We start from the raw sequence: 17,499 nt of genomic DNA, 5'->3' as shown, positions 1-17,499 counted from the left end.
AAAATATACATGGAGTATTTACACAATAAAGTCGTTTTTCATTTAAGTTTATAAGCATGGCTTGCTTATTCATTCCTGATTCAATTTTACATTTCGAAGAATCAGTGTAGATGTGAGAATGTGTAGTCCTATACTAATTGTAATGCAATAAATTCAATCCTTTCATGAAACAGTCGCTTTAAAACTTAAAACATTGAGTTTTTTTTGCTTTTTAGGCAACCCTCTTTGAAGGCAAATGACCAGTGGCTCAGAATCGGGTCAAAAACCAAAAAGACTAGTCCACAAATTGAACGAATGTCGGCATTATTAGATCATTTTGCTTTGCGTCCCGCTACAGCTGTCGTCCACCGTCTGTGTGTGAGATTGGGTGCATGATCTCCCATCCTCATCCAGCGCCCTGCGGAACACCCCAGCCAAGCTCTGTCTGAACCTGGACTTCACCTTCAGACCCATACAGAAGTAGAGCAGCGGGTTTACACAGCTATTGGAGTACGCAAGCGCCTTTGCCACGGTTAGTCCGATCTTTACGACCAGACTTTTACTGTGAAACATCTTAGCCAGCAGGAAGCAGTGGTAAGGCGCCCAGCATAAGAAGAAAGCAATGACCAGTAAGGCCAAGATGCGAAGCGGTCGAGACTTTTTCGCAAAGCGTGTTCGTCGGATGCCAACGCCCGTCAGGACGTAACAGACAAGGATGACGATGAAAGGCAGCAGGAAGCCACACGAGAAGCGAATGATGTTTAACGCTAGAGTGGCGGCTATGTCATCAGCGTTGTTGGACTCTTTCACCTCCAGGCTACATTTGGTCAAGTTCTTCCGCATGTACACTTCCCTGTAATGGAAGTACGGAGCGCTCAAGACGGACGCCAACAGCCAGACGCAGGCACTTACCACCCTCGCAGCTCGCAAGGTGCGGCGATTCTTGGAGAAGACGGGAAACCAGACGCACAGCACGCGGTCAATGCTGATGACGGCCAGTAGGAAGACGGAGCAGAACATGTTGGCATACTTGAAGAATCCGTTGAACTTGCAGATGAACACGCCATAGGGCCAGTAGTCGAAGAAGAGCTTCTTGATGAGGGAAAGGACACGCGTGAAGCAGAAGATCAGGTCAGCCACGGCCAGGTTCACCAGCCACACGTTAGTCACCATGGGCTGGGGATGAAAGAGAGATAGAGTGAAGCGACAGGACAGGGAGGGAGATGTGATCATGAGAGAGCGGAAAGTAAATCAGATGTGATGACAAAATAAGAGAAAATTACCTTTTCCCAAAAATTAAAAAGTAAAGGTTTCATATGCACCTTGAGTTTGAAGCTGGCAACCCAGATCACCAAAGAGTTGCCCATGATTCCCAGAACAACAGTGAGTGTATAAATGACGATAGTGATGCTGTCCACGACGCCATCGATGTCCATGGACTTACTTGATGAGATGGTGAAGACAGGGATAGAGGAGTTGGTTGACATTCTTTATCCCGGAAGGGAGGAACACTAGTGGATGACAAGACATATTCAGGTCACTTCACTCATATTTGTCTTATCACCTTTCCTCTGACTGTACTGGTTCATTCCACTGATAGTAACAAAAATACATGATTCTTTTTTTATACATTAAAGCTATAGCTGAGACCTCAAATACCAAACAATACAATGAAAAGAATGCTTGCATGGAGATGCTCAAACACCTTAAAATGTTCTTTTTTTAGTGCCCTTCCCCGTGGTTTGTAGAAGGGCACAATTTTGTAATATTTCCTTATAAGCACATACTCTGTACCATCAAACACAAGCAATCAAAGAGACGTTTCTGAGCAGAGGGGACTAGGGGAGTCAGTGTATGCTTGTTCATGCGTGCATACGTATAGATATACGAGTGTGTCAAAGGGCAGATGAGATGTCTGTTTGTGTTTTGTCAGTGTGTCTGCATGAGTCGCGTCATGTTTGCACCATGATGATTGAACTCTTGCATATTGTGGTTGTCAGACAGAAACCTTGCATCTCCATATTTAATTTTTTTATGTTTTGTAAATTAATTCCATAAATTGCTCATGAAGAGTGTCGCACAAAAGTAGTGAAAATAGTATACAAGCTCACAACGTGTCGCAGAGCAGTTCGTCTATTTTCACTATTTTAAAATGTAAAAAAAATTAATATATATATATATATATATATATATATATATATATATATATATATATGGGGGTTTGGACATACAAGGTTTCCACTCGATACCCGAGATTTGTACCCAGACACATTGGCCACATTTGGAGTCATTCTGAAACAGGAAACAGACTTCTGCAAACTGCATGTTGCCACAAGCCCATATGGTGCATTTATATCGCCCCTTTATCCAAGGCGCTTTACATAGATTGTGCATTACATTCACCCATTCACACACACATTCATACACCGATGCCAGCAGAAACCATGCAAGGCACCAACCAGCACATCAGGAGCAATTAGGGGTTCAGTGTCTTGCTCAATGACACTTCGACACGAACTCTGGGGGAGCCAAGGTTCGAACTGCCAACCCTATAATAACAAAAAAGAAAACAACCAGATTCCTCTAATATCCTGTGTTCTGCCCACATTCATATTAATTTGTCTTATTAAGAATTTTTGACAGGTTTATGTCCATGTGGTGTATAAAGTACTAATTTCTTTACCTAAAAGTATCAATACTGCAAGTCTGCAATACAGAAATAGAGTAAACGTATTGGTATCAAAATATACAGTACAAAGTACAAAAGTAAAAGTACTCATTGTGCAGAATGTCCCATTTCACAAGTTTTCAAATGTAGCCGGTGAAAACCTTATGAGAATAGCCGATCTACAAGCTCACAATGTGTCGCATTGAGAGCTTGTAGATCGGCTATTTTGGTGGCCAAAAGGGCTCAAGTGGGAAAAGTGTTTTGTAATAATAATCAAAATCTACAAAGTAATTTGAAGTTTTCAAATAATTGTAGTGGAGTTAAAGTGCAATATTTGTCTCTAAGATGTAGTGGAGTAGAAGTATTGTAAATTGGAAACACGCAAAGTACACATACCTTAATTACAATACTTAGTAAATGTACAATCTGGGAACCCATTTTGGTGATTAAAAAAGGCTTTGTAAACAAAAATTGCACAGGATGAGACAAATAACTTCAATATACAAAGAAATGACAATGACCGGTACCAAATAAACAATGTACCAAGTAGGCAACAGATGAATTTATACTGATGAATGGAAACACTTCTGATGATTGTGATTATCAGTCATTGGAGTAAATATGTGGAACTCACTAGATAATGAACTTAAAATGTCCAGCTCAATAAAAACATTCAAGAAACTATATAAAGCAAAGGTCATTGATAGCAATAAATGAATAGTAATGTATATTAAATATTGTATATTATATAATATAGTATATTATAATAATTATTATTACTATTACTATTATTGTTAGGGTTGGTACTACCATCATTAAAAAGAAATAGTAAAATAATTACATCTGTGTGTAATGTAGCAATGTAGCAATTAATGCAAATATGTTTTCCTTTTTTTGATTTTCCTTTTTTAGCTCTGTAATGTAATATTTGCTTTGTTTATACATTAACTGTGTACTTCTATTCTATTTTTTATATATATATATATATATACACCTTCTATTTTATATATATATATATATATATATATATATATATACTATTTCGGCCAAATAGTCACCTTGTTGATTAAGTTGTAGGCTACTGTATGCCTATCAACTGTATTGTTTTTAGCAAATGACCGAAATAAAATAAAATAACTAATTATCTCTCAAATAATTACGATTTGGTTTATCGTGTCATAATTGTAACAGCCCTCATTTTTTATACGGACCACTCACCCCCCGCCTTTCTGTTATTCTTGTATGTTGAAGCGGGTCCTGAGATTATTGCAAGTGGGCTATCACCATCAACGTTTTCAGGTGGACCCTGATCTAGAAAAGGTTGGGGCCCAAGCCCCCCCCACTGTTTGACCCAGCTATACTCTTATCGCTACAGAACATACATCCATTACATTTAAAGTGTATAGCTTGAGCCAGTTTGTTTACATTGGTCATGATGATTGTAAACATTGAGGTAAACGTAAATCTATATTTTGATTTACAGTTCCAAATTTTACATCCACAAATCAAAATCTGTGGTGACTGTAGTGTGTGAATGTGACCCAAATGTATCGCAGGTGGTCGAAACAATCCCTGGTGGGGCCTTTAACCAGTTATGCATGGTGATACAAAGCAAAAATAGCAGATCTACAAGATGTACTTATGATCTACACAACAAGCTCACAACAAGATCTGTTTTCCCCACGCCTATATAATAAAGAATAAAGAATGATTACATATATATGCTCATCATATATATGAGTGATTACATTATGTAATGAAATAACAAAGTATATAATAAGTAGATCTACATATATATATATTCCTTACCTGCTGATATCAAAGTGTTATTCCGGCGCAGCACAGGACAGGTGGTTTAGTCTCGCCGATCAGAACATCTACAGGAGGCGGCTCGATCTATAGATGCACATACTTAGAAGTGGAGTTAATGTGAGGTAGTTGTGTTTGGTGTTTCTATTGGTTTGCTTATATGGTAGCGGTGTGTGCGTGTGTGTGCTTTGACCCCAACATCCATGCACTTCCTCTCTCTCTCTCTCTCTCTTCCCGTTTCCCCTGCTCTTATTTTATTTCAGTTCTCTGTCTCTCTTAGAGAGTCGGTCTGTCTCTCAGCCTCTTTTGCATAATGTTTGGTCTCATTTTCTCCTATCACCTCTTTCACACAGCACACACACCACCACCACCACCACCACCACCACACACACACCCCCCGTGGATTCTGGATTAACATTTGAAACATTAAAAACTCATAATGCTTTACTAATAATATGATTACTATGATTATACTATGTTTTTTTTCTTCAAAAACGTGTACAGAAAGTGTTATGTGGTCACACCCATGCACCAGTTCATTAAATATACACTGACACGACAACGCGTATTCAGGGCGGAGTCACCAACCCCAGGGTAAGTTGTGATTTGCTCTCGTTCACTGCAATGCAATTTGTGGCATTTCCAAAACAATATTGCGCAGAGTAGCGATTATCAAACGTATTTGCAATGACATATAGGTTGAAAGATCTGTTGCCCGTAGACAAGGCACGTTACCTCCGCAGGTTAGATATTATCGGCAGATGTTTGTCCGTATGTGATTAAGGATTGGAAAAAGTTGCATTAGAAGCCATAGAAAATTCTGCCCAGGGTAAATGTCCCGGATGTGACGTTTTGGGGCTTTCCTGTCTTGTTTCGTGTCAGTGTATACCATAGAGTGTATACCTGGTTTTCAATTTAGCACCACCCACCTGAACTGAAGCCACCCACAGCTGTTGTATGATAATTGGGTTAGGGGAGGGGATGATTTCATGTCAGTAAAGTCGTGTATTTCGATTTGGCCTTTTTAACCCAAAGGCTTTCAGCTTTCAGGAATGAACCAAAAATTCACAGGGAAGACATTTGAATATTCTAATCACACCTGGGGGTCTGGTAATGTTAACTCCATAGACACATGCAAAACAGAAGAAATCACATCAGGACATAGAATAACTGCCAATGACCCACTCACCTTTTTCATTAATTTCTTATTGGCAATGCAGTCTGGACTACAGGAACTGACATGATGACCTGTCCATTATTTAATATCAACATATGTTGGTCCGGGGACAGGCTAGGCTGGATCACCAGCCTGACAGCTTGTGGATTTGAGTGCCGATCCCGACAACCTTTGTTGCATGAAGCTTTTTCAGTGCTGCAACAGCACACATTTACCAGTTTTACCAGTAATGTCCATATAGCATAGCCTCGTAAACAAACCTCACCTGTGCATTTTTTTTGTCTGACTGCATGGAGAGGCACGATGTCTATATTTTGATTCCATGGTCTCTGTCGCCCCCAAGGGGATAAAATCAGCAACATGACTACAACATAGCTTCTAAACTGGTGGGTGACAGTTAAGTACATTTCCCCCCTGCCTTAAATTGCTTTTATTTGCTGTTAATTAAGTTATTAAAAAAAATGGGATTAGCTTTAAAATAGCTATCAAATGTATAGATGACAGCCCACTTTGTGTACCCATTGAAATAACCAGCAAATAACTTGTGGGCCAATATATAGGGTTAGAACTTAGAAGTTAATATATTTTTAACTAGGTGTGTGTTGGAGACTCTGAACGAGTGGGAAGCAATTACCCAAGTACAACATTTTAGGAATTTAAAGAAAAATTGTTGAATCGCAGAATAACATAATAATCCCGATAATCAAAACGGTATCGAGATCGTATCTGGAGGTAGGAGACAAGAAGAAGGGACACCTGAAATAACAATTTGCCAGCTGTACCGTTTGTACCATTTTTATGAACAAAACCGGTACAAAAAAAAAACAGGTAAAAAATTAAATTTAGCTAAAAACAACTAGCATTTTCTTTTAGAAAGAGACTCCAAAGTGAAGCATGTGCATCCTAACAAAAATGTGCAGGTGCTGAACTAAAATGGATACATTAGAAGAGGAAAGGAAGTCTGCACACTGATGAAGACCCGCTAGGCTTGAAACTTTGTCAACTTTAATAAAAAATACATTCTACTGGGAGCCAAGAAGCGTGTAGACTTCCCTTCCCCTTGTACTGTATAAATTGGAAGAACAAACTCAAACACTTAGGCATAAACATTATCCTTGTTAAACAAAAAATAAGCTTTTCAGCCATGTAAAAGTTCAGGGATATAAATATAACAAAGTCAAATATATTAGTTTAACACAATAACATGACCCCAAAACATGACATAAGGTGCAACTGGGTCATTGCCGAAGACAACATGGCTTGAAAACATTAACAGCCTCCAAGAAATTAAGAGTCTTTCAATCAATAGGTCCTTCACTCACTGTATTCAGCTAGAGTGGACTGTCTGTCCAAAATCACTGAGAATGCAGCAAGTCCAGCAGCTCATCCTTCATCAAGACGTGACACTTCACTCCCTTCAATAACATTTCAAATCCATCCACATTCAATTACATTTGGACGCAGTGGTACTGTAAATCGCAAATTACACTTTGCTGGTAGTTTGTGCATTCACAAACTAAAAGGGAACATTCAAAAAAGTCAAACAAAACATTAAAAAAAATAAGTCAAACAAACAATCTTATTGTGAGGCTGACATTATGCACAGCTCTCCAGAGGATAGGCTCAGAGGAATAGGCACAGCAGCCATTTTGGAAAGAACTTGGGGCCACTTCCCTACTTCCTTCACAGGTGTTACCGATGATACCAATGAAGGCTCTGTTCCATTCTGGTCAAACAGAGTCAGGGTGCTGCTATTGTGCATGTTTGCTCACTGGAAACACTCTGCTACACCTATGGGTCTCAAAGTGTCCTTGAGTGGGTTCCAAATGGCCCCATACGGGTATGTATGTGTAACTCTTGAGTGTACAAAATGGAACCAAATGGACCCCCATTCGTACACTCTCAGAGTAATGGGGGTCCTTTTGGGAACCACTGAACACTAAACGGAACAGAGCCTTAATTAGTATCATCGGTAACACCTGTGAAGGAAGCAGGAAGAGTTAATTCTTTAAGAGTTAATTCTGTGCATAGAACCTATTGGAACAAGTAGTAAAAGTGTGAAACAAGCGGAGAGTAAAGTTAATTACATAAGGGTAATAACTACAGTAGGGCATGCGGCTGGTGAACAGTAAAACGCCAAAGCACCAGTGGGTTCCATCAGATCATCATTATTGTGGCTGCTCTTGTCTTTGCATGTCGGGATAGGTCTCTGTAGTGGGCTGGGTGGTGTAGGAGCCTCCAAACATCCCACCCTGTCCTCCCCCCTGCTGAGGGGGAGTCTGCATTAACACTCCAGGATAGCCAACCGTTGGTCCGGTTCCGTACGGATATGCATGTGTGAAATAAGAGTTCTGGGCCCCAGGTCCGTACGCATATCCAAGTGTGACATAGTAGCTCGGGGTGCCAGTTCCGTACGGATAGCCGTGTGTGAAATACGGATTCTGGGTGACTTGACCGTAAGGATAAACTGGTGTTCCATAGCCTGCAGCTGGCAGAGAGTCACTGGGGCTTACCGTTGATACGGGGGGCTGGTTGATGCTGTAATCAGTACCAGTAAACTGCTGGCTAGTTGGGTCTGGGTTCACCATAGTGACAAAACTGCCCATGTATGGAGCACTATTAAAAGGAGGCGCCATGGTGTTGTATATACTAGCCTGCGGAGCTTGAGCAGCGTTTGGATTAATGACTGTGGCTGAGGTGGCGCTGGGTTCACCTGCAGGGTTGGCTGCTCTGTAGTGGCTTTCCAGGGACTGGTCATCATCGATGACGTTGGCAGCTCTGCTTTCTGATGTTAGCTGCCAGTTGTCATTGCTCATGTTGTCGTCTGCCGGCTTCGGAGCCATACGTTTCCACTCTGTGTCGACACTCTGGTTTGGTATGGTGATCAGAAATTTACGTTTTGAGTCCTTCACACGACTTATGGCGGTTTGGGTGGATGTTGATGTCATGGCGTCAATATCAATGGCATGTTCAGGGCTTGCCTGACTGGAAGACACATTGTTCGATTGCTTGGGAAGAATGGCTCTGAACCTTTTCATGTTGACGATGGATGTTATCGGTGCACTAGAGGGCAGATCTTTGTAAGCGCCAGATGCAGCTGGGGCTGGCTTTGTATGAGTGCGTTCAATAGTCACCTTAGAGGAAGCTAATTTTTTAAGTGAGTTCAAGACCAGCTGTAATTTGGGTCTTTGTGAAGGCTCACAGCGTGGCACTTGAGAAGCCATAGTTGTAGGTGCTGATGCGGCTTCCACTTTCCCTCTGGCCTCTTGGTTTTGGGAAGTGGGACACTGGCTGGGTTCTACTTTTACTCTGACCACATGTTTTAGGAGAGCGGGAAACGGACTGGCTTGCGCTTTCACTCTGGGCAGTTTGTTTAGGGTAGAGGGAATCTGACTGGAAGACACATTCGAACAAGAACCTGAATGCCCTGCTCGCGCTCCTCCACCATCGGAAGACTTTGAACTTCTTCTCCGTTTGACCATCTCTCCATCTCCATTCGGTGACACATAATCCAAACCACGCTTCACTGCTTTTCTCATTTCTGGTGGGAGAATAAACAAAAAAGGCAAATATGTTAGGATACCAATTTATGTCATTCAGAACTTCGGATCGTGGTCTCAAGAACTTTTCCTCTAATAATAATGAATTGCAATGTATAGCGCTTTTCCAAGTGCTCAAAGCGCTTTACAATGGTTCATTCATAGGAGGTGAAGCAGCGAACAGTCGACGCCAGCGTCCTCACTTCCCACATTCACACACCAATGGTGGCAACCTCACACCAACCGACTCATTAAGGCAATGTGTGGTTCAGTGTCTTGCACAAGGACACTTCCGACATGTGGACACTGGACAGGAGGAGCCTGGATTCAAACCACCAACCCAGGGATCATTGGACGACCTGCTCTACCTCCTGAGCCACAGCCGCCCTAGAAAAGTAAAGTGATTAACAGATTCCAGTACCTATTCCTCTCCGTTTGAACATCTCTCCATCTCCATTCGATGATGTGTGATCCAAACATTTCACTGCTTTTCTCATGTCTGGGGGGTAAAAAAACAAAAAGGAAAATGTACATTATGTACATTAGAATACCAGACTGTCACACATGCAGAGAAAATTTCCATTTCGGGTTTATGATCCGGTCGGGAGCGGATGGTAACTTTCGTCATGTTGTAGTCAATGATTTGTAGTCATCTGGCAGGAAACCACAAGGCGGAATCAGTACTACGAATGGGTACTTCTTATTCCACCTTTCCTGATGACTACAAATCAGTGTCTACAACATGATGTAAACTACCATCCGCTCCAGACCGGTTCACACAGCGATTTTGGAACACAGACGCGAGGTTACTTTCATACAGGTACGACATTACTGCCTTGTATGCTGCTCTGGGTTTTTAAATTAGTTTAAGCTTATTTTAAGTTGTGTTCCAGTATACAGTAAGTGTCAGTATTTACCAGTATGTCCAGAGAAACAGGGGTGGGTGTGGTCTTCCTGTTTCACCTCCCGTTTAATGCTGACTGGAAACAGTAGAGAGAGAATTAGAATATTGAATATAAAACCATGTCTAATTGGTCTATGTGTTGGGAGTAACGTTGACCTCACACACTTTTTGTGTTTGAGTTGTGAGTGTTCAGGGTTGTGAGACGCTCTGGGTGTGAACTGTTGGACATCTGCTCTGGGATCGGCTCAGTCTTCACGATGGCCAAATTGATTGGAGTCGTCTCAATCAGACTCAAACGTACACTTTCTTTGTTGGCCGTCACTTCTGTATAAGAAACAATGATAATAAGATTATGAACTTCACAGAGTGTCTTATGAGAGGAGGGTCTGCTGGTCCATTCAAAAGAAGGCAGAACAACGACATGTCCATCTCATTCTAACATTGTTTTAGTGGAACATAAAGCTTGTCTGTAGATAGAGGTTCTCACCTGGTGGTTGTTGGTCAGCAGGTGGACAGGAGGAGGTCACATTCTGTCGTCTCCAGATGTCCTGCAGGATGTGGATGCCTACAGACAACAATCAATACACTACAGTTACAACACCACACATTCAAGGGCCACAGCTGTGAATAGACATGGATGTGTAATCAATGACACCGAACGCAAGAAAAAATAAATTACCTTCACTGAATGGTGCCGATTGGAGACGATGATATGAGTTCTTGTCAAGCAGTATAACCTTGGAAAGAGAATACATTACATTAGCTAAAACATAAATAACATTGTTAAAGCCACACAAATAAATCCAAACCTATTTTTAAAACACACAAAACAATTCACTTAATTTCCTTCTAGCACAATCAGTGCCGGGATTCCCCCCCCCCCCCCAGAAACAATACGGGGAAACAAAAAAGAGAAATATTTTGTAAGCTTACCTTGGTCTCGAGTCTATTATATCGCTAGAAGCTACAAAGCATTCATATTTTGAACGAGAGGCATGTTGAAGTCAGAAATGAAGCGCGTAGTATATCCATCAGATCAAAACCACGGAGAGCACCCTGGATTAGGAGACGAGGCATTCTTTCTGCCGTGCTAACAGCTAATCGAACGGTAAGGCAGAGCGAAGCTAGTAAAGCTACGGGTGCCTTAGTTTAGAGTCTCAGTCAGAATATTCTGACGTGTGGAGCCGTCCTACGGACGGAAACGGCTAATCTTGCCTGTGTAGAAACTATATTCCATCCACTGTCTCATCACCATCTATAACACAACGGTGAACACAGAGCTCAACTTGGTGGAACATACTGTACAGCATCAAACTGGTTACCTCAGCATCCATTCCGTACAACGGATTCTGCTCCCGTTGGGCGATTCGGCCCATCTTCTCACTCCAGACCTCCAGATTGCAGACAGCCATTAAATCGGGGTTCTTCGACTAACACAAAAATACATGAGACATTTCAGGTTCGTTCAACATAGCTATGAACATATAGAAGATTGTTGTTGAACAATGCAAAAAGAAGAAAAAAAGTGAACGAAAAGAAAATCACTGATCTTGCCACTCTTGATTGTGATCCTTCACTTGCAATAGGATAACGCACCAGTGGAGTCGGTAACAAAAGTTTATTCATTGTATTAACGAATGGTGATTAATTAACCAAATCATGATATAGGTGATTTCAAGGGGTCCTCAATTACAAGAGTTCCTCAGTTTGGTAAAAATTGTCATAAATTGATGTGAGAAGTAGTATTGATGTGAGAAGGCCACTGACCATATAACTGAGCTGATGATCGACGCTAGTGATGTGTCCACAGATGTGTTTGAGTTGGACAGTTTCTTCACAGCTGCGACACATGTAGAATGGGAAGAGTCTCTCAGATATGTCTCCACATTGACACTCCAACACTGAGCTCAGACCTGGGGTAAAACACACACACACACACACACACACACACACTATGACACACGCACTTCTTCAAGGCCGAGGTGAGGACTCGAGTCAGCCGACTAAAGCAAGCCTCTTCACCTCTTGCACTGAAAGCGTACAAAAAAATAAACCCCACTCACAACCTTATATAATTTACACAACTCTCAACCACAGATGAAGGGAATGAAGAGGGCAGGTGGGACGAGCTATGCCTAGGACCAGATGGGGAATTAGCCGATCTACAAGCTCGCAACACATTGGCCAATTTCCCAACGCTTGATTTGACGTCATCGAAAATGTCCCCCCCCCCCCCCCCCGTTTAGCCGACGAGACCGAAAATCTTAAAGCGTGAATACCTCTTGATCTTCCCGTCCAATTCTAAGCAAAGATTATGTGTTAGACGGCCCACCGCGGTCCCGTCGCTAGTTGCGGCAGAATTAATACCACCCGTTGTTGTCGATGGCCTCTAGTGTTTTGGCTACATGTAGCTGCTTCAGCCACATCCGGGATAACATCCGGACCGTCGGTAAAAGTGCTCCGCTGCTATAAATTGCTGGGCGCTATGATTTAATGGATTAAATAACACCGGGCGTTCAGGGTGCTAAAATAAGGCTTAAAAGGGATAGTTCACCCCCAAAATGACCTTTTTTCTATCGATTACTCACTCTATGGAGACTTGAATTCATGGATATATCTTTCCCCCTCCCCTCCCATTCCTATTACTAAGCCAATATTTTAATGCCCAGGAGTGGTTCCCTAAGGAGACACAAAGTCTCCTTCGTGTCTCCATAGGGAACGCAGCCTCTGCACCGCCGGTTATCATTATTGGCTAAATGCAAAATAAAAAAACACCACAAAGGATTTCCCATTTGTGCATAATGGCAAACACATACTCACCAACGATTTGCCTTCTCTCAGCTTCGGACAGCTTCACAGTGAGGTAATAGGAAACACGGCTTTTCCCTGTGAGTGACAGACAAATAAACAACCAATAGATACACACCTACACGGTCACTGAAACATAAAATAAAATGCATGAATGCAGTGATTCAATCCACACATACCTGCTGCTGAATTGCTTTGCCTCACTACAGGCTGCCGGTATCCAATGCCTGGGCCCAAGAACAGCCGTCTATCTGGACGTTCCAGTGGCTTCCGTGTTTCCTCCCTCCGTTCTGGGCCCTGTGGTTGTATACCAGAGTGTGGAGGTGATCTCTCCCTCGGTTCTGGGTCCTGTGGTTGTATACCAGGGTGTTGGGGTGCTTTCTCCCTCCGTTCTGGGTCCTGTGGTTGTATACCAGGGTGTTGGGGTGCTTTCTCCCTCCGTTCTGGGCCCTGTGGTTGTATTCCAGGGTGTTGGGGTGCTTTCTCCCTCCGTTCTGGGCCCTGTGGTTGTATTCCAGGGTGTTGGGGTGCTTTCTCCCTCCGTTCTGTGCCCTGTGGTTGTATTCCAGGGTGTTGGGGTGCTTTCTCCCTCCGTTCTGGGCCCTGTGGTTGTATTCCAGGGTGTTGGGGTGCTTTCTCCCTCCGTTCTGGGCCCTGTGGTTGTATACCAGGGTGTGGAGGTGATCTCTCCCTCGGTTCTGGGTCCTGTGGTTGTATACCAGGGTGTTGAGGTGCTTTCTCCCTCCGTTCTGGGTCCTGTGGTTGTATACCAGGGTGTTGGGGTGCTTTCTCCCTCCGTTCTGGGTCCTGTGGTTGTATACCAGGGTGTTGGGGTGCTTTCTCCCTCCGTTCTGGGTCCTGTGGTTGTATTCCAGGGTGTTGGGGTGCTTTCTCCCTCCGTTCTGGGCCCTGTGGTTGTATTAGAGGGTGTTGAGGTGCTTTCTCCCTCCGTTCTGGGCCCTGTGGTTGTATTCCAGGGTGTTGGGGTGCTTCCTCCCTCCGTTCTGGGTCCTGTGGTTGTATACCAGGGTGTTGAGGTGCTTCCTCCCTCCGTTCTGGGTCCTGTGGTTGTATACCAGGGTGTTGAGGTGCTTCCTCCCTCCGTTCTGGGTCCTGTGGTTGTATACCAGGGTGTTGAGGTGCTTTCTCCCTCCGTTCTGGGCCCTGTGGTTGTATACCAGGGTGTTGAGGTGCTTTCTCCCTCCGTTCTGGGCCCTGTGGTTGTATACCAGGGTGTTGGGGTGCTTTCTCCCTCCGTTCTGGGCCCTGTGGTTGTATACCAGGGTGTTGAGGTGCTTTCTCCCTCCGTTCTGGGCCCTGTGGTTGTATACGAGGGTGTTGAGGTGCTTTCTCCCTCCGTTCCCGTGGTTGTATTCCAGGGTGTGGAGCCCCTGGTTGTGTCCTGCAGTGCGGAGGAGCAACTGCCTTTGATTTGGTGTTCAGAGGGGCCGCTGGCTGTGTCCGGGAGTCCTGAGGATTCACTGGCTGTGTACTCAAGTCAGGCTGTGTCTTGGGATCCAACGGAGACTCAGGCGGTGTCTTGGGATCCAGAGGAGTCCCAGGTGGTGTCTTGGGAACAAGAAGAGCCCCAGGTTGTGTCTTGGGATCCAGAGGAGTCCCAGGTGGTGTCTTGGGAACCAGAAGAGCCCCAGGCTGTGTCTGTGTCTTGGGGTACAAAGGAGCCCCAGGCTGTGCTGGCTGTGTGTCGAGGTACAGAGTCCCTTGGGGTGTTCTGCGGTCCGGAGGAGACCCTTGTTGTGTTGTGGTGTCTGGAGTTACTACTGAATGTGTCCTGGCATTCCCAGACGCCACTGCCTGTGTCCTGGGGAGCAGAGGAGTCCCTTGGTGTGCTGGCTGTGTCTTGGGGTCCAGAGTTGCCACTCGTTGTGTCATGGTGTCCGGAGGAGCTACTGCCTGTGTCTTGGGGTACAGAGGAGCCCTATACTGTGCTGGCTGTGTGTTGGCGTGCAGAGTCCCTTGGTTTGTCCTGAGGTCCGGAGGAGCCCCTCGTTGTGTCATGGTGTTCGGAGGGGCTACTGGATGTGTCCTGGTATTCCCAGAGGCCACTGGTTGTGTCCTGGGGAGCAGAGGAGCCCTGGGCTGTGGCCTGGAGTCCAGCGTAGCCGTTCCCTGTGTCATGTTGTCCAGAGCGGCCACTGGCTGCATCTTGGGAACCAGAAGAGCCCCAGGTTGTGTCTTGGGATCCAAAGGAGCCCCAGGTGGTGTCTTGGGGTACAAAGGAGCCCCAGGCTGTGGCTGTGTCTTGGGGTACAAAGTCCCTTGGGGTGTTCTGCGGTCCGGAGGAGCCCCTCGTTGTGTCGTGGTGTCTGGAGTTACTACTGAATGTGTCCTGGCATTCCCAGACGCCGCTGCCTGTGTCCTGGGGAGCAGAGGAGCCCCTGGCTGTGTCTTGGGATCCAGAGGAGTCCCTTGCTGTGCTGGCTGTGTCTTGGGGTCCAGAGTTGCCTCTCGTTGTGTCATGGTGTCCGGAGGAGCTACTGGCTGTGTCTTGGGGTACAGAGGAGCCCTATACTGTGCTGGCTGTGTGTTGGGGTGCAGAGTCCCTTGGTTTGTCCTGTGGTCCGGAGGAGCCCCTCGTTGTGTCATGGTGTTCGGAGGGGCTACTGGATGTGTCCTGGCATTCCCAGAGGCCACTGGTTGTGTCCTGGGGAGCAGAGGAGCCCTGGGCTGTGGCCTGGAGTCCAGCGTAGCCGTTCCCTGTGTCATGTTGTCCAGAGCGGCCACTGGCTGCGTCTTGGGAACCAGAAGAGCCCCAGGTTGTGTCTTGGGATCCAAAGGAGCCCCAGGCTGTGTCAAGTCCAGAGTGGCCACCTGTTGTGTGGCATCCGGAGAAGCTACTGGCTGTGCCCTGGGGAACGGAACAGCCCCTGCCTGTGTCTTGGGGTCCAGAGTTGCCACTCGTTGTGTCATGGTGTCCGGAAGAGCCCTCTGCTGTGTGTTGGCGTGCAGAGGAGTCCGTTGGTGTGTGTTGGGGTGCAGAGGAACCCCTTGGTGTGCGTTGGGGTGCAGAGGAGTCCTTTGGTGTAACTTGGGATGCAGAGGAGCACCAGGCTGTGTCTTGGTATCCAGAGGATCCCAAGGCTGTGTATTGGTGTGCAGAGGAGCACCAGGTGGTGCTGGCTGTGTGTTGGGGTGCAGAGGAGCACCAGGTGGTGCTGGCTGTGTGTTGGGGTGCAGAGGAGCCCCTTGGTGTAACTTGGGATGCATAGGATCCCCAGGCTGTGTCTTGGTGTGCAGAGGAGCCCCAGGCGGTGCTGGCTGTGTGTTGGGGTGCAGAGGAGCACCAGGCCGTGCTGGCTGTGTGTTGGCGTGCAGAGGAGAACCAGGCGGTGCTGGCTGTGTTTTGGCATGCAGAGGAGCACCAGGCGGTGCTGGCTGTGTTTTGGCATGCAGAGGAGCACCAGGCGGTGCTGGCTGTGTTTTGGCATGCAGAGGAGCACCAGGTGGTGCTGGCTGTGTGTTGGGGTGCAGAGGAGCACCAGGCGGTGCTGGCTGTGTGTTGGGGTGCAGAGGAGCACCAGGCTGTGCTGGCTGTGTGTTGGGGTGCAGAGGAGCCCCAGGTGGTGCTGGCTGTGTGTTGGCGTGCAGAGGAGCCCCAGGCGGTGTCTTGGTGTGCAGAGGAGCCCCAGGCGGTGCTGGCTGTGTGTTGGGGTGCAGAGGAGCACCAGGCGGTGCTGGCTGTGTTTTGGCATGCAGAGGAGCCCCAGGTGGTGCTGGCTGTGTGTTGGGGTGCAGAGGAGCACCAGGCGGTGCTGGCTGTGTGTTGGGGTGCAGAGGAGCCCCAGGTGGTGCTGGCTGTGTGTTGGCGTGCAGAGGAGCCCCAGGCGGTGTCTTGGTGTGCAGAGGAGCCCCAGGCGGTGCTGGCTGTGTGTTGGGGTGCAGAGGAGCACCAGGCGGTGCTGGCTGTGTGTTGGGGTGCAGAGGAGCACCAGGCGGTGCTGGCTGTGTGTTGGGGTGCAGAGGAGCACCAGGCGGTGCTGGTTGTGTGTTGGGGTGCAGAGGAGCCCCAGGTGGTGCTGGCTGTGTGTTGGGGTGCAGAGTCCCTTGGTGTGTCATGGCGTCCGGAGGAGCCATTGGATGTGTCCTGGCATTCACAGAGGCCACTGGCTGTATCCTGGGGTCCAGAGTTGCAACTTGTTGCATCATGGTGTCCGGAGGAGCCCCAGGCTGTGTGTTGGCGTGCAGAGGAGCCCCTTGGTGTATCCTGGGGAGCAGAGGAGCCCCTTGGTGTATCCTGGGGAGCAGAGGAGCCCCTTGCTGTGTCCTGGGGAGCAGAGGAGCCCCAGGCTGTGTCCTGGGGAGCAGAGGAGCCCATTGGTGTGTCCTGGGGAGCAGAGGAGCCCCAGGCTGTGTCCTGGGGAGCAGAGGAGCCCCTTGGTGTGTCCTGGGGAGCAGAGGAGCCCCAGGCTGTGTCCTGGGGAGCAGAGGAGCCCCAGGCTGTGTCCTGGGGAGCAGAGGAGCCCCAGGATGTGTCCTGGGGAGCAGAGGAGCCCCAGGCTGTGTCTTGTGGTCCGGAGGAGCATGTAACTGTGGCCCGGAGTCCAGAGTAGACGTTGGCTGTGTTCTGGCGTCCAGAGGGGTCATGGGCTGTGGC

The 17,499-nt window shown here is 46.6% G+C and overlaps 2 protein-coding genes across 2 annotated transcripts; both read right to left on the bottom strand.

Annotated features, from left to right (window-relative positions):
• Window positions 1-4,596, bottom strand: LOC308331992 (C3a anaphylatoxin chemotactic receptor-like). Its single transcript, XM_080787572.1, has 3 exons — window positions 4,457-4,596; window positions 1,302-1,490; window positions 1-1,155 (listed from the first exon to the last, which is right to left on the bottom strand). Exons 2-3 carry the CDS (start codon window positions 1,464-1,466, stop codon window positions 307-309), a joined length of 1,014 nt encoding a protein of 337 aa, XP_080643698.1. The 5' UTR covers window positions 1,467-1,490; window positions 4,457-4,596; the 3' UTR covers window positions 1-306.
• Window positions 4,597-6,472: 1,876 nt separating this feature from the next.
• Window positions 6,473-13,333, bottom strand: LOC308331995 (uncharacterized protein). Its single transcript, XM_080787574.1, has 10 exons — window positions 13,064-13,333; window positions 12,897-12,962; window positions 11,844-11,989; window positions 11,399-11,506; window positions 10,756-10,813; window positions 10,564-10,641; window positions 10,242-10,400; window positions 10,090-10,152; window positions 9,594-9,671; window positions 6,473-9,174 (listed from the first exon to the last, which is right to left on the bottom strand). The coding sequence occupies exons 3-10, from the start codon at window positions 11,925-11,927 to the stop codon at window positions 7,802-7,804; spliced, it is 2,001 nt and encodes a 666-aa protein (XP_080643700.1). The 5' UTR covers window positions 11,928-11,989; window positions 12,897-12,962; window positions 13,064-13,333; the 3' UTR covers window positions 6,473-7,801.
• Between the last annotated feature and the right edge of the window lie 4,166 nt (window positions 13,334-17,499).

Source organism: Protomyctophum bolini, assembly GCF_963924005.1.
Source record: "Protomyctophum bolini genome assembly, chromosome: 17".
Classification (NCBI taxonomy): Eukaryota; Metazoa; Chordata; class Actinopteri; order Myctophiformes; family Myctophidae; genus Protomyctophum; species Protomyctophum bolini.
The sequence above is the reverse complement of the archived record's forward strand: the minus strand, read 5'-3'. Positions and strand labels throughout refer to the sequence as shown.